Genomic DNA, 17,686 nt, shown 5'->3' with positions numbered 1-17,686 from the left:
ATCAGATGACGGTTAGCATCTTTTAGCAACAAGTATTTTTTAATTAAGGTATGTACATTTTTTTATAGACATGATGCTATTGCCACTTAATAGACTACAGTATAGTGTAAATGTAACTTTTAAATGCACTGGGAAACCAAAAACTTTGTGTGACTCGCTTTACTGCGATATTCGCTTTATTGCAGTGGTCTGGAACAGAACCCACAGTACCTCTAAGGCATGCTACATTTATTTTTACTAAAGAGAATAATCACAAAAATGTATGTTGAAGTCAGTTGGTATAAATGTTCTTGTATGTTAGTCCTCTCAAATGTGAAATGTGGTGAGAGCAAGCAAAGGGTTGATAATCTCCCAAAATTTCCTACAAGAAATACAGAGAAAAATACATGTAATTAATAAGAGTAGTGGTTTGTAACTGGTTAACGAAAGTTTTTTTTTAAACTACTGTTCTTGACTTAAGAATTTTTCATGTTCATATTATAACGTGATTTTAATTTTTAAATAAATTATATTCTTAACTTTTTTTTTTTACCTTTACTGCCTTAGCAGTTTCCAAGGATTGCTCTGGAGGAATTCCTACTTCTCGGTCTCTCAGCAATTGCTGAATAAAATATGTTATATCTCGTCCTGCGATTGGAATGTGCTTAATACAGCTGCCAATCACATACCCTTCAGCCTAGATGAAAAAGAAAGTGTCAAATTTACTTTCAACGTTTTCAAAAATCAGTATCACCTAAATTAATCATTAAAGACCAATTTCTCAGATTACTGTATTTGTATCCTTAAGTATTGCTTTATCCCAGGAGAATTCTTCTAGTCTTTATTCCTCAACTGTATTCCTCACAGTTAACTTAGCACAGAATTTATAATACTGTACAGATATTATGAACAAGAATGAACAAAACTTATGAACAAAGCTTAGATTTATTCTCCTACTGATAAGAGTTTACAACCAAGACTGAAATGACTCAACAACAAAGAAATAGTGAGTTTCAGAAGTATTAAAGGTTTTAGATAACAGACTTCAAATAGGATGTTAGTTTTAAATCTTCTATAATTTCAGCAAAAAATTTAGATTGCATTGTAAGAAATTTTATCATTAACCCACAAGCTGGCTATCATTTTCCTAATGAAGTAGGTACCAACTTCACAAGCCTGAGGCAGTCCATGTACCATCATAATTCCAAATAATTTAATTCTGCAGAATGAATTCATAAACTTACTAATACAACTAAGAAGTACAAAAATAATGTAGCAAAATTAAATTTCATTAACAACATAACATTCTTGTTTATGAAATGGTAAAATATTATTTGTAGTTAGACTGTAATAAATTAGAGATGTTTAATATGAGCCCTAGAGCAAAAACCACCAAAAAATAAATGACAATAACAAAGAAATATATAGCATAGCTAATAAGTCAATAAAAAAAGATAAACTGAAGTTATAAAAAACAGTCCATTAATTCAAAAGAAGGCAGGAAAATCACAGGAATATCCAATTCTTAATATTCTTACTAAAACTCTTTCTTTTCCAAGTTGGTAACTCCTTTTTGCAAATTACCTATTCTAATATTAATTATCAAGATAATAATATTACTGCTTAATTGTGTAGATGTTAAGAAAAGACTTTGGTCAGGAAGAACAAGTTCAGATCCCAGCCCCATGACCTATGATTTGGTGATCTTAAGCAACTCAGTTATTTGCATTTTATAAATGAGTAAACTGAAGTCCTCAAAGGATAATATAATCTACAGCATAGATCTTGAGGCTTAAATGAGAATTTTAAATGAACATTTTAAGAATCTTTATGTATCTCTAAACAACATACATATATGCATTATTTAATCCTCAAAACAGTTTTATGACATAGGTCACTATTATTGTCCCATTTTGGAAAAAAAAGGGAAAAGAATATGTAGCACTAAGAAAGAAAAATACGCCAACTAAATTATAAAAAGCCATCAAAATGTTGGACACATCCTAATTTCCAAGATATTAAAATATCCCCCAATGGCAATAAAATAAAATGTAGAATATCCATACAATGAAGTATTATTTGGCAATAATAAGAAATGAAGTACTATACATGCTACCACATGGATAAATCTTGAAACACTGGGCTATGTGAAAGAGGACAGTCACAAAAGAGTGACTCTAGGACTTCCCTGGTGGTGCAGTGGTTAGGAATCCACCTGCCAATGCAGGGGACATGGGTTTGAGCCCTGGTCTGGGAAGATCCCACATGCTGCGGAGCAACTAAGCCAGGGTGCCACAACTACTGAGCCTGCGCTCTAGAGCCCGTGAGCCACAACTACTGAAGCCCACGCACCTAGAGCCGGTACTCCACAACAAGAGAAGACACGTCAAGACACGTCAACGGGAAGCCCATGCACCGCAACAGAGAGTAGCCCCCGCTCGCCGCAACTAGAGAAAGCCCGAACACAGCAACGAGGACCCAACACAGACAAAAATAAAAACAAACAAACAAACAAAAACAAAAACCTGGTGACAAATGTTTTAAAAAGAAGAAAAAAAGAGTGACTCCATTTATATAAAATATCCAGAACAGGCAAATCTACAGAGACAGAAAGTAGACTAGTGGTTGCCAGGGGCTAAAGTTACGGGGGGACAGTGAATGCTAAAAGATACAGGGTTTCTTTTTAGAGTGATAAAAATGTTTTAAAATTGACTCTGGTAATGGATGCACTTTATGAATATACAATGAAACACTGAATGGTACACTCTAAATGAGTGAATTGTATGGTGTGTGAATTATATCACAAGGAAGTTTTTATTTTTTTTAAGAAGGGCAATTATTACTATTATGACATCAGAAGAATAAATTATGACATCTAATCCAAAAGTAGTCACTTGGAGGATGTAATCTTCAACAGAGCTTGCCTGATGCATTAAAAAGAGGAATAAGAATAATGGAAAAATGAAGTTCTAAGTCATTTCATTCCTTACATGTTATTCAATATAACATAAAAATTACTTTAAAAGATAAACCTTTCTACATATATGCACCCAATAATAATCAGAATGAATTCAAGTAGTCATTTTGATCTATTAGACACAATAAAAAATCTAATTTGTCATTAAAAATTGGAAGCAGAAAGGCTTTGGCAGAAAAATGCTATCTCTCACAAATAATCCAATCTGATGCATTTTTCTTAACATGCTTGATTAAATCCAAACCATGAAGCACAATCACAACTTGAGCTTTTTAATTCAAAAACGTAATTCCCCAGAAGTCATTAATGGTCATGTACTTTCGACTAACTGCTATTTAGTAGATAACCTATGACCAGTACAAAATCTGTTAATTAAGGATAAGAAAAACTATCAACTGGCTAACATACAAACAGACACATCCAAACTGGAAAACTGAGTTCCACATTTAAGACAAGAAAGGCCTATTGCCATTCCAGATACTCTAATTCATCATTTCCTAATTATGAATTAGAAACTATTTCTAATAATTTTCTAATTATTTTTAACAACCTAGAGCAAAAACAAAAATCTGGAATTTGTTTACAAAGTTCTAATAATAATTTGAGCAAAACACAGCTACAGCTGAACAATGGTCAATAAAGTTTTTAAAAGGTGGCAATAATTCATATAATTTAACTTTTCCAGGTGTTATCTGATATCCTGTTCAGTAATTTTAAACTATCCTTACCACAGGGATGACATGAGTGACACCATCTCCACTGTCTATTACCGTACCGGTCAACGTCCGTTCTCCTACTTGCCTGGAGGTCCACGATGCAGCTAAGGCAAGAACAGCCTTGAACAAAAAGAAATATGATAGGCAAAAAAAATAAAAACAAAGAGTTATTAGAAAAAATTTTTTTACTGGAGTACTTTATGCAATTTTAAATGTAGTATCTTTGGAAAGAGAATACACAAAATTAATTTATATTATACAATAAAATTGTTCACAACCTACATATTATTAAGACAACTTACAGGCTTACAGTAGTCTTTAGGGGCATGTTTACAAATTTTCGATATTTTAGTGGGGGCCGTTTTCCTCTTATACCCCCCAAAATGTGGAAGACTAACATGAGATAGTACGGTACTAACATATGGAAGACTAACATGAGATAATACAGTACAGGGCTTAAAACTATGTTTATATGGCCTAGCCTGTAACATACCACAAAGTAAGGTAGAGAAGCACGCAACTACCAATCATCAGTTATTCAGTACATAGATGGCTATACTAAGTATCACTCATAAGATTAGCTCCAAATTTTCTAAGTGCAACATGCATTTAGGAATATGTAACAAGCTATTTAACCAGAAAAGGCCATTGCACACTTCCAAATACTATGATTTAATGAGGAAAGCAAAGCTGATGAAATAATGTATTTCTATAAAAAATCTTGGCATAGGCAATAAAGTATAATTTTTTCTATTAAAAGAGTTTGCAAATTAAGAAATTAATGAAGCTAGTTCATATTTTTAAAAATTACCTAAATTTCATACAAATCCAAGCCTCGAACAAGATAAATAACTAATTAATTAAAATCAGAACTAAGCTGGCTTTATTTTACCTACTTGCAATATAATAGCTGAAAGGGACCTAGAAAGGTAACTAGGCCATCCTCCTATTTTAACACAAGATCACACCATAATAACTGTGGGCTAACAAAACTACACAGTAATTTATATACTTTTTAAGCATTTGTGATATGCCAGGTATCACATTTGCTACATTAAAAAACAAGTAAGAAGTAAGCTCTGATCCTGAGGGATGGGAGAGAAGCTGTTCCATACAGGTATATACACAAATTAAATGCAATAAAATATTATGGGGATTTGTGATATACAGAATACAGAGGGGCACAAAGGAGGCAGTGGTCAAATATATGTAATGGTAAGTCATTCAAAACAGACTACAAAAAAAGGACACAGTGAATGTTACAAGGGTAAATGTGTACAGAAAATTCTTGACAGAGTAAATTCTCAATAACTATCAGTGCCCTTATTTCTGTTCTATAAAAGGTCTTGATTTATCCAAAAACCATTAACTTACTTCCTTTAACATTTCCCTTTTACTAACTAAATAGCTCCATTCCTCTAATACAATTTCTAAATTATCAGTTCAGGAGAGAACTATGATACGCTTTGAGGTTAAGAAAAATATAAATATACATATATTTTAAGAGTGAATTAAACCAGATTAAAATTTAAGAGTCAAGCTTATTTTGACTTATAAACTTGCTTACTTACCTGTACAGCAATGTACAAGCCTGGAACATTGAAGGACTCAAACATTATTTCAGCAGTATATTCCCTGTTTTCTGGAGTATTCAGTGGAGGTTCAGTCTATTAAATTGAATAAGATTTTAAGTATGCAAGATAAAATTATTTTGATAAATTCATAGATAATTTTCATGTGAGAAATAATGTATTTTAAACATTGTATTTAAAAGTCATTAAACTCAGAGGTACAAAAAAAAAGACACACAGACCAAAAAAAACCAGTAGAGAACTCAAACAGATCTGTATGTTTATATAACTGCTAGAGTATAAAACGGAAACGTTTACACAGTTTAAGATGTTTCTTCAGTTTAAGTTATGTGACTGCATACATCATGTCACTTAGAAACCTGCGGGTTAAGTCTGGGCCAGAACACATCCCAATGAGGCAAGAAAGGACCTAAGGAACAGCCCTCAAAATCCTGGACTTCATGTTTCACTTATGCCTCAGGAATACCTAAATCATTTTATATTACCAAAGCCTGAAACTACATAAGACATCATTCTTATTAATCTGATTTGACTATCCAATCCTTTTTGTTATCTCAAATATTTTAACTTGAAGGGCAAAAGTTTAAACTTAAGAAATACAGAAGAATTATCTTTTTGACCTTGAGGTAAGGAATGATTGCTTAAATTTAATGAACATAAATTGCAAAAGGAAAGACAGATAAAACTTAAATTCATTACAAATAAAATCATTTTTTTTAACTTTAAAAGACACTATAAAATTTTTTTTAGAAAATTAACGAGGATTAGACTTTTTCCATATGTAAAACCTTTAACTTCTAAACTACTTGATGTGTTTAAACTTACTTAGGAGGGTTTTGGACTATGTTCAAGAGTTTGAAGATAATTCAGTAAGAGTTACATATAAAATTAAGCAAACTAAAAACCAAGGCAGTTAAATTATAAGCTCCAAGAAAAGCAGAAATTCTATACAAAATAAAATAAAATATAATCAGAAGACCTCACAAGGAAAATATACAAATAGCTAATAAGCACATGAAAAAGTACTCAACAACATCAGTCATCAGAAAAATGCAAATTAAAACCAAAATGAGAAAGTTTACCCACCCAACCAGAATGGCTAAAATTAAAAAGACTGACACATCAAATGCTGGATCTGGATACGTAACCAGATCACTAACACATAGTTGGTGGGTGTGCAAAAAGCTACAATCCCTTGGAAAAAGTTCTGAAAGTTTCTTAAAAAATCAATCATGCATCTATCCTGTGACACAGCAATTCCATATCTAGGTATTTACACAAGAAAAATAAAAACATGTCCACAAAAAGACTTGTTTAAGAATGTTCACAGTACCCCAAAAATATTCACAGTAGTCAAAAACTTGGAACAGCTCAGGTGATTATCAACAGGAAAATGGACAGGGAGGCATACAATGGAATACAACCCAACAAAAAGCAACAAATTACTTGTATGTGCAACAACATGGATAATATTAAGATTATGATGAGTGAAGTCTTACCAAAGAGCACAACTTGTACAATTCCATTTACATGAAACTCAAATATAAGCAAAACATGTATGTACTGGAAAAAATCTGAATAAGGGTTGCCTCCAGGGCATGGGGGCAGGGATTAACTAGAAAAGGGCATGAGATAACTTTCCAGGTTAACAGTAAAGCTCTGTTATCTTGATAAGGGTTTAGGTTACACAGATGTATAAATCTGTCAAACCCAGGGGATGGGCAAACTACATCATGCATCCTGAAGGCCAGATCTAGTCCACCACATCTTTCTGTAAACAGAATTTTATTGGAACACAGCCATAGCCACTCATTTAAGTATTGCCTATGGCTGCTTCCTACTACAACAGCAGAGCTAATTAAGCAGCTGCAAAAGAGACCACATGGTCCACAAAGCCAAAAATATTTGCTAACTAGCTTTAAAGAAAGTCTGCCAATGCCCAGTCAAACCCATAAAATGGCAGGGTTAAGATGTGTGATTTTATAGAATTTAAGTTTTATACAAAAGAAAAAGTGTAAACAATAATAAACTCTAGTTGATGATAATGTATGCTAAAGTACTTAGGGGTGAAATGACTCCATCTGCAACTCATTTTGAAGTGATTATAAAAATAAGATGGAGTGATAGAAGGATAACCCAATAGACAGATGTCCTAAAACAATTATAATAAAATTAATAGCTGAGTCTAGGTTGTGGGTATATTGGGCATTCACTGCAAGGTTCTTTTCAATTTTATGTTCATGGTCCAACCATAAACAATATTCACAATCACAATAAAATATTAAAATATTAATTTAACCCAAAATTAAACTATGTCACAGAAAAAGGGAGAAGGTAAGGATTTTGTGTTAAGGAGGGGATCAAAGGAAAAGAACGAAATACTCATCTTACCTAGCAGGAAGTTAATAGACTGTCTAATATTTTAAAAAAACAAAAATACGGGCTTCCCTGCTGGCACAGTGGTTAAGAATCCACCTGCCAATGCAGGCCACATGGCTTCGAATCCTGGTCTGGGATGATCCCCCATGCCGCGGAGCAACTAAGCCCATGCGCCACAACTACTGACCCTGAGCTCTAGAGACCGCAAGCCACAACTACTGAGCCCACGTGCCACAACTACTGAAGCCCGTGCACCTAGAGCCCATGCTCTGCAGCAAGAGACGCCACGACAATGAGAAGCCCACGCACCGCAACAAAGACCCAACGCAGCAAAACAAATTAACATAAATAAATAAACAAACAAAAATACAAGAAATACATGATATAACTATCAAGAAAAACTCTTTAAAAATTTAAAGTGTTTGGCCGGGGGGAATCAAGGGTTCAAGGGTAGGGAGAGGTGAGGAAGGAAAATTTTAATTTAAATCTGATATTATAGCACTTGATTTTTTAACATTATGAACATGCATTGCTTTGGTTAAAAAAAAAAAAGAAAGAAAAACGTTTAAAAATTAAATTATATTGTAGTTTGTTACGAAGAATTACAAATGAAATAATAATCAGACCAGTTATTTTTTTAAAAAAGAAAGTGCCATGTTTCCAACTTTTTCCCCTGAAACTTACTGTTAAAGATACTAAAGATGATACAGCTTTATAACAAAGTCTTTAGATACATGACAATTTAATAAACAAGAACGTATGTCCTATGAGTACAGATGCGATGAAAACATTCTCATTAAATTTCTTCAAAAATTTCCTCACAGGGCTTCCCTGGTGGCGCAGTGGTTGACAGTCCGCCTGCTGATGCAGGGGACATGGGTTCGTGCCGTGGTCTGGGAGGATCCCACGTGCCGTGAAGCAGCTGGGCCCGTGAGCCATGGCCGTTGAGCCTGCGCGTCCAGAGCCTGTGCTCCGCAATGGGAGAGGCCACAGCAGTGAGAGGCCCACGTACCACACACACACAAAAAAAATTTCCTCACAGAATTTAAAATGTGTACTTACCAAAAGAAAATAATGGTCTTCAGGTTCCGCCCTTAAATATTTAAAGATCACTTGCTCCATAAACCTTTCCATCAAGTCCCAATCTTCAACTATACCATGGCGGATTGGCCACTATTAAAACAAAAAATAAAACAGGAATTAAATCTTTACTAATATCAGAAAAAATCAAAAATAAAACAGATCATTAGTGAGTATTAGATGAGGATAGCATTTCTTACGTGTGCTAATGACACGCAGATCATTAGAAGATGCATACTTAACTATTTAGAGATAAAAGAAATTATTTCTACAACATATTTTCAGATGTTTCAATTAAAAAACACAATGCAAATATATTAAAATGTTAAAAACTGTTCAATCTAGATGGAAGGTCATTTTACCGGTCTTTCTAGATTGCTAAAAGTTTTGTAATAATGGAAACGTAACCTATTAAAATTTAGCCTGTGAAAATTACAGGTTATGACAATTTGCTTAATCTTTATTAGCGCTTTCACAAGTATTTGTTGTGTGCCTAATATATAAAACACAGTTGGTAAGTATAGAGCAAGAATAACCATAAATCAAGCAAGCAAAATTTTGTAAGACAAGTCATATGTATTTGTTATGGAACCATGGTTCCAAAACTGAGCCCCAGGGTACTACAGCAAATTCTCAAAGACACTGCAAATATTTTACATTTTCCAGGGAAATCTGGTGATACTCAGAATCAGTTTGGCACTGCATACCTACTATTTTAAAGTAGTTCAGTTTCAACATCAGATCATACTAGATTCCCTTCAAGTAATATCACTTCTTTGAAAAGCTGGGTTGCCAGCAGTTGCTATGATGAAAACTAAATACCTCCCCAAAAAACCCATGTACAATAAGAAATGAGGATGGTGATGTGCAATCTGATTCCAGGTGTAAGAAACTGTGAAGTGCCCGACAGGCACACGCATCCTACTGGTAATTGTGAGTATTTAACAATTAAAAATATGTTTTATTTTTCTCAAGTGGCTACTAAGTTGCTACTTAACAAACAGAACTGTTAGTAATTTCTTTCTAAGTGATGCTGTAAAAAATTTTACTGAGACACTAAGGGCACTGAGAAAGTTTGTGAATCTCTGCAATAAAATAGTTTCACAGCACATGTAACTGAAGATTAGTATTCTGAATATATGAAGACTTACTTAAGCAAAGTAAAAACGTAGGCATAAAACTTTAAAAAATATACAAAAGAAAAATTAAAAAATACAGTTCCATGCACATAGTACAAATACACACCCAGTACTTAAGGCTGAATGCGTTAGTGAAATAAATATCCTACAGTCCTCTACTCAATCATTAAACCTTTTATCTATTAATTCCTAATATCCACATTTCACCATAGCCTTCTAGATACTTTCTAAGTCATTATACTTAAAAAATAACTTTTAGTCCCCACTTTGCTTTAGGGAAGGAAAAAATGTACTACATCATTCATTTTATAACATTACTGGAACTGACATATTTTAATGTTCTAAGTGTTATTTATTCATTTATTCCTCATTTATTATTGTGCACCTACTATAACCATTGGCACAAATGCTAAGGACATGAACATCCTGCCATAAGGAGCTGTCCATTGAAAGAAATAGATATAAACATAACCTTGTAAGTTTTTAAGGAAATAAAGTACCTAGGACAAGATGATCAACTTGGCTTCAGAGGGAAAATGGGAAGGCTCCTATTCCTCTATGACTGAGGAGGTCGTATCTAAGCTGGGTCTTAAAGGAGCAACCTTGTTAATTTTGTTTTCAGGGGGTGGGGTAAATAGAGAATAGAAACAAATATATACAAACACCGCAATAATATACAAACACAACAGTTATCGATGAAAAACACGTGTGCCTTTAGGGAAAGGGGTATAGACAGATAGATCAGTTCTACATGAAGGGGACCAGGTTCTCAAAAACTATTACTTGCCTTGTATTTGGGTTTTATTCTATAAGAAACAGATCATCAGTAGAAATTTTCAAGCAGGGTATAAACAAGAATAGCTTTGAGTTTTAATAAGATTATTATAGCAGCATTGGGAAAGCTGAAATGAATCTTAAAAGAACCAAGGAAGAAAGACAAAGAGCCCCAGTTGTGGTGTAAATAACGCTAGGCCAGATTCAAGATTTCTGTCACTACAAGGGAAAACTCAAAGATATAATCACTAGGTTTCTAGCTCTAGAGTCAGGATGGCAAGGATCTATTAATTAAGACACAAAAGTTGTGTTTTGTCTTATCTTGGAATAAGCAAGGGTAGAGTATATGTAATAAATTTTGTTTTGAGTATATTAAACTCAAGAGCCAGGTAGTAGGTAGGTGACAGTAGGTACTTGGAAATGGGGTCAAGGAATTGGAAGTAGAGATGTAGGCTGTGGTTGTTGATGAAGGTGTGGATGAGACCACCTAGAGAAAGTCTCTAATAAAGAGAATCAAGGACAGTACCTGGGAAATACTGACATTTGAATAGTAGGCAAAGGATAAAGAACCAGTGACAGCAGGGGAAAAAAATAAGTAATAAATAAAAAGAATAGTCCAGGGCTTCCCTGGTGGCGCAATGGTTGAGAGTCCGCCTGCCGCTGCAGGGGACACAGGTTCGTGCCCCAGTCCGGGAAGATCCCACATGCCGCGGAGCGGCTGGGCCCGTGAGCCATGGCCGCTGAGCCTGCGCGTCCGGAGCCTGTGCTGCGCAATGGGAGAGGCCACAGCAGTGAGAGGCCCACGTACCGTAAAAAAAAAAAAAGAGATCCAGCAGAGTAATCTTGTGAAAGAAAGACAAATCAAGAAGGATGAAAATTGTTACAGATAATTGGATTTAACAAAGAGCTTATCAAATAATGAGACCAAATAAGAAGTTCGGTTTTAAAAGAGGAAAATAAAACAATAGCTAAAATGCTGAGGAAAGAAGGTAGGATTGAAAGAATTTTTGTCGTTTGGGTGTGTTTGTTGCATTTGGAAGACATGAAAATGTTTAAAAGAACAGAATCAATGCAGAGGAACTCTGGCCTCTCAGCTCACCAACTTCATCACATTCAAAGGTGTCTTTTCCATTTTGGCCACAGTTTAGATCATCACTATCATCTCTAAATCCCTGAAATGCAAGTACACCCCTCTCTGATCACAACTTCTTATCCTTCTAGCATACTCCAGCACCTCACCATATCTCTCGCGATCACAATTAGACTTGCAGTCCACTGGTTGTTGTAATTCTTCCCTCGCCAGAAACCATCCCCCTCACAACACACACACACACACACACACACACACACACAGTTTAGATTTTAGGCCCCATCACTTTGACTATTCATACTTCCTTTTGTCATTCCATCTACCAAAACCCAACTCAGCACAGTCCTACCCTAAACTTGCCTATACCCAGAATGCTGATCACACAAATCACACAGAACTGGTTGATAAAACTAAGAATTCGTAATTGCTATTCCCAAATGGACCTAAATTTACCTGGCAAGCCTTTGTTTCCCTACTCTGTTATCCACAGTGATGATTTTAAATATTCTCCCTATCACTCAGATTTCACTTTTTCCCCGCTATTTCCTGGGCAGCAGAGATAACATCACCATGTATTTCACAAAGAAAGCAGAAGCCAACAGTCAGGAATCCAACTTTTCTTCACCAAATCTATAAAACTGATTCTATACTTACCTCTTTTTTCTTTTTCATTTTTTATAATGTAAGAGATCCTCCATATATCAATTAGATCATCTGGATTCCATCCCTTTAACTTTGTCAAGAGCCCTGTATTATACTCCACTTTCCTGTTACTTTAATCTCTTTTTCTAATGACTCTTTCACACTAGCATTTAAGCATCTCTTCCACCTCACTGAATATACTGTCATTTTTTCCTTGTCATTCATAATCCAATCTACTTTAATCCAGCCTCACTGCTCTTCTAAAACTATTCTTATTAAGGTTATAAATGACATCCTTGTAGCTAAAGACAGCAAATAACCTATGGGTTCTAGCTTACTTGGTCGCAGCATCCCACACTCTTATTTCTCCTTCCTGTTTACCCAGTCTCTCTAACTACGCCTTCTCAGTCTCCTTTGTAGGCTTTCCTCCTCCATCCAAACCTAAATGATGTGTTGATCAGGCTCTGTCCTAGGCCTATCCCTATGGAATCTTACCCCTTCCAAAGGTAACTAATACCTTCTAAATGTTTATCCCCAGTTCTGTCTTGTTTCTAAGCTCCAAGAGCCAAATATTTGTATAACTACAAGCCACTTATAATTATTTCTTCAATGGCTTCCTTTCCACCAATTATAATAGACTTGAAGTCAGGAAAGCCATTTTTCTTATCTAATCTCAGCACTTTATAAAGTTGTTTATACATGGTAGCTGTTTATTAATGAAATTACTAAAACGGAAGAAAAGAGGGACCAAGGAAGAAATGTGCAAATTAGGTAAAGTCAATTTGAATAGTGTTTCCCTTTTGGTGCAGGTTGGGTAGTGACTATGGGAGCAGACACAAGGAAAGCATCTGGGTTACTAGACTTGTTCTATGTCCTGAACTTTTATGATTACAGTCACAAAAAATTTTCAACTGTGTAACTAAGCCTTACCTATTTTACTGTATATAAATTATACCTCAATAATAAGGGAAAAGGAGGAAGAATAGTATGGGACAAACAAGAAAGGGAAAAAGATAAAAAGGAGGAAAGAGGGTGGCACTTCCAGATGACATAGGCTTCAAAAGGGCAGAAAGTGTGGGTCTGAATAAAGACGGGAGGGAAATATCTCTAGGTGTGGCGATGTGGAGGCAAGAGAAAGCCAATCACATTGATGATTCTGAGATGGAAAAAGTAAAAACTGCTCACCTGAAGGGGCTAAAATCTTCCTCTTGGGGAAAAAAAACCAGTAGTTAAAGCAAGGCTGGGAGGAGCCACAGAGAAGAAGAAATTTCTATTGTGAAGAGGTTGAGGGTATTAGACTTGTAATTGACTGAAATTCCAAGTGGCACAATTATAGAACAAACTAATTTTTTGAAAGAGAATGTTATTTATATTTATACAAATCATAAAAATATACCTTTGTTGCATATGTAGGTTTTTCTATTGCTTCATCACCAATGAAGAAGTCTAGGTCATCAACACCTTTCATCACCCTCCTTTGAGCTTGATCACCCACTTTTGCTGACTCCTTAATAGCAATACCTTTAAAATAGAAATTATTTGTACATGTCAAAAATTGTATTTTTTTCAAGTGAGACAAATTTTTCACTTGTATTTCTTCCGTAATAAAGTGTTACTAAATAGAACATGATCTAGTATATTTAAAGTGTCAAATTAAAGCAAAAAGGTCATAAAAAAAAAAAAGACAAAATTCATCTAACACAATAAAAACTCAACTTCCACCCAGAGACAGGCCTCAAGTGTAAAAAGCCCCCCCAAAAAAAGTACTGCTGTGGGAATGTTTCAGTTATGTTTTTAAAAACTATGTGAGATCTATTTTGATTTGAGTAAAATTATAATTTCACCAAGTCAACCTATGCTTGATGGACAATCAGAAAGAAAAAACTGAAGAACAGTTATAAAGGTGGGAAAATTGCACGGGGAATTTATTTTTAAAGCTTTCTTCATATTTCTATCCTATTTGCATTATTATGAGCTAGTAATTTAGGTATAATGCTGGCATAAAGACCTGATAAACTTAAATCACATATACAAAAGGAAATTTCAAATCATTTAGGTAAAACCCACAACAATCTCCTTATATAATTTCAGAAATCCAGCATACAGTTCTAGACCTAAAACTTGTATATTTCTTAATTAAGTTATAAATTTCTGAATCCTTCAAGTTAAACAGTTCTTCATTCAAAATATCTGCCTGAGGACTTCACTGGCGGTCCAGTGGTTAAGAGTCTGTGCTTCCACTGAAGGGGATCTGGGTTCCATCCCTGATCAGGGAACTAAGATCCTGCATGATGCACGGTACGGCCAAAAATTAAAAACAAACAAAAAAAATCTGCATGCACATAAGCTGATGAGGCACCCAACTGTTACACTTTCATTTAATAACAATTTATATCCTTAACAAGGTAGGTAGAAAATACTGAAGGAAATTCTAAATCCAATCTACTTCTAAATGTTAGAAAGCTTCTCTAGCAATTTATTTACAATGTACACAGACATCAGATGGCTCACTATAAACTTCCTAAAAAACAAAGATTATGAAAATAACTTTGAACCATATCCACAGGTTTTCCAGACCAAATATCCGTGCTCATCAGTGGCAGTGATTATATTGGCTCATTTATAAAACTACACCTGCAGCATTAAGACTGGTTGCGTGAAAAAAAACCCCAAAATCAAAAACCTTCTTTCATACACACATGGATTTTTAACATGCCACAGCTTCTCATAAGACAATGAAAACTAAAACTGCAAATTTTGGCAGAAAGGTGAAATAGAGAAAGGATACAATGGTGATGAGAACCCAAGGTTCAAAAGTTCAAAATTATATGGGCTTCCAACAAAGACTGAACACAGCCACTTAAGAGCATAAGCAAAACCAAACTTTACAAGGATGAGAGTTAACATATCAGTAATCTCCTGAAATAAACGTTTAATCACAACATAATGTTTTATAAAAGATTATAAATTAAGAGATTACAAAATCAGCATTTTATGGGTTGAACTGTGTACCCCAGAAAGATATGTTTAGGTCCTAACTTCTAGCACCTCAGAATGTGACCTTATTTGGAAATAGGGTCTCTCAAGTTAAAGTGAGGTTAGCAGGATGGGCTATAATGCAATGACTGGTGTTTTTATAAAAATAGGAAATTTGGACATATCCACACACAGAAGAAAAACAATATGAAGACACACAGGGCAGCCATGTGACTGGAGTGATGCATATACAAGCCAAGGAACATCAAGGACTGTCAGCAAACACCAGAAGCTTTAAGAGGCAAGGAAGATTTCTCCCCTAAAGCTGTCAGCAAGATCTTGGTTCTGCTGACACCTTGATTTCAGACTTCTCCAGGACTGTAAGTTTCTGTTATTTTAAGTCACATGGTTTTTGGTACTTTGTCTCGGCAGCCTTGGGAAACTAATACAACCAATACACAATGGTATAATACTAAACTCAAATATAACTAATGTCAAGTACTAGTCCACAAAAGTACTTCTATTTTAGTCAGCAATAGAGGCAATATTTGTTGTCAAAGTCTTAAACAACTATCAATATGTTTATATATAAATGTGGGACAAAAGTAAAAAAACAAAACAAAACAAAAAAGCAAATCTGTCCCTCAGTGTAGATAACAAATATGCATGAATAAAACATAAAGAAAAAGACAACAGTACTACAAATTAAGACCACTGTATTCCTATGAATGAGCAACACTGTCCCCTAAAATCTATTCCAGGCATTAAAGAATTAGACTTAGGTAACAGCCTAAATTCTCAGATGGTAAGAATTAGATTATTAGATAATAATCCCTAGAGAAGTATACCAAAAGTATATCAGAAGTGCAAAAGTCAAATAGGTTTGTTTCTAGAGAGTGAAAATATGTACTAGCTCCCCCTTTAAAGACAATTTTGACACACACTTCACACATTTTAAATTTTGTTCTTACTATATATAAACAACAAAACAATCAACCTGTTCAAGTCTGATGAGTACCCAAATGAGACTAAAGATCTGCAGCTTTGGGCAAGCCCAGTAATTTCTACCTCATTCTCAACTTCACAGATTTTGAATCCTAAGCTGCTTTCACTATTCTCTGCATGTTTATTTTTCCATTTCCTTCTTATTTTCATAAGTTAATAAGAATACACAAAAGTATTCAAACAGTCTAATACTAGTGATACTAGAACTGTCTAGGAGTTAGCACCACCAAGGAATGGCTCAAAAGGTTTATCATCTGATATGCTAAAGTCTTAACTTGGCATAGGTCAGGTGGTTCAGAAATGTTACTACATTATGCACAAAAGGTGAATTGTCTAAAAGTCAGAAGCCCAAAACAGGTTCATCTAGGAACACATACATAGCCCAGGCTAACAAATATGAGTGCTAAGAAACCAAGTGTGAGAGTATTTTTTAAAAACTTCTGAAAGACAAACTATTGAAAGTGGACAGTCAGCTAAAGTGAAGTTAACAGAAATAACATAAAACAAAAACAATGTAAGTATGGTTATAAGATGTCAGAAAACAGCTGAAGTCCGCATCTCTAAAGATGAGATGCCATCCTTATTTTGAAACATGAGCTCTTGTCAGGGATGTCAACAAGCACGAGTCCTGCAAACAATCACATCCACAAACCAAAGGATAGCCTTTGTAGGCGTGTGATGCGGAATGCATTACTTAATAGTAACACACACACATTATTAACAGCAATACCCTCAAAGCAGAAAACTGTTTAATTATCAGCTCATTCATTTTTGTCTTTAAAAAGGTATTTGGCAGATCTGGTAAATGAAGAGCTAAACAGAGATCTGAAACGAATGGTCAGAGGTACAGAAATGAGGCCATGCTTAGAACTTGGCAAACCATGTTTTTAAAGGACTAAATCTTACAGAGTGTCAAAAATGATTATTTATTTTACTTTATTAAATGATATTAAATCAGCTTATTTGTGACTTAAAAGAAATACTTACAGGAAGGGATGATAAACTGTGGTTCCGTATTTCCAGCATATCCTAATTTTGTATACCTGAAAAACACAAAGAATTTCGTAAGGATTTCACAAATATCTCAGCAATTATGAATTTAATTCTTAGATTTCCATTTGTTATAAAGTGAGATTCCACTCTGGGTAAATACTATACAAAATTCCATCGTTTCAGTTCATTTAAACATCTCTGCTTTCAAAATTATATCAAAATTATAAATACCCATAGCTTTTAACCAGGAACTGCACTTCTAGAAATTGATCCTACAGGGATATTCATACATGTACAAAATAACATATAACAGGGCCTTTTGCGACAATCTTGCTTATAATAGC

At 34.6% G+C, this 17,686-nt stretch overlaps 1 protein-coding gene across 1 annotated transcript in view; it reads right to left on the bottom strand.

Moving 5' to 3' along the window:
• ACTR3 (actin related protein 3) overlaps nucleotides 1-17,686 on the bottom strand; it is a 61,670-nt gene that overhangs the window by 22,675 nt on the left and 21,309 nt on the right. The window contains exons 2-7 of the mRNA XM_060016924.1: nucleotides 17,337-17,392; nucleotides 13,765-13,889; nucleotides 8,706-8,816; nucleotides 5,244-5,339; nucleotides 3,685-3,792; nucleotides 533-676 (exon numbers count right to left, since the gene is read on the bottom strand). Of these exons, the coding sequence (XP_059872907.1) occupies nucleotides 533-676; nucleotides 3,685-3,792; nucleotides 5,244-5,339; nucleotides 8,706-8,816; nucleotides 13,765-13,889; nucleotides 17,337-17,392 (640 nt within the window). The remainder of the gene's footprint in view (nucleotides 1-532; nucleotides 677-3,684; nucleotides 3,793-5,243; nucleotides 5,340-8,705; nucleotides 8,817-13,764; nucleotides 13,890-17,336; nucleotides 17,393-17,686) is intronic.

This window comes from Delphinus delphis, chromosome 7 (assembly GCF_949987515.2).
Source record: "Delphinus delphis chromosome 7, mDelDel1.2, whole genome shotgun sequence".
NCBI classification, from domain to species: Eukaryota; Metazoa; Chordata; class Mammalia; order Artiodactyla; family Delphinidae; genus Delphinus; species Delphinus delphis.
Note: the sequence above shows the minus strand (reverse complement) of the source record. Positions and strands in the feature narration are given on the sequence as shown.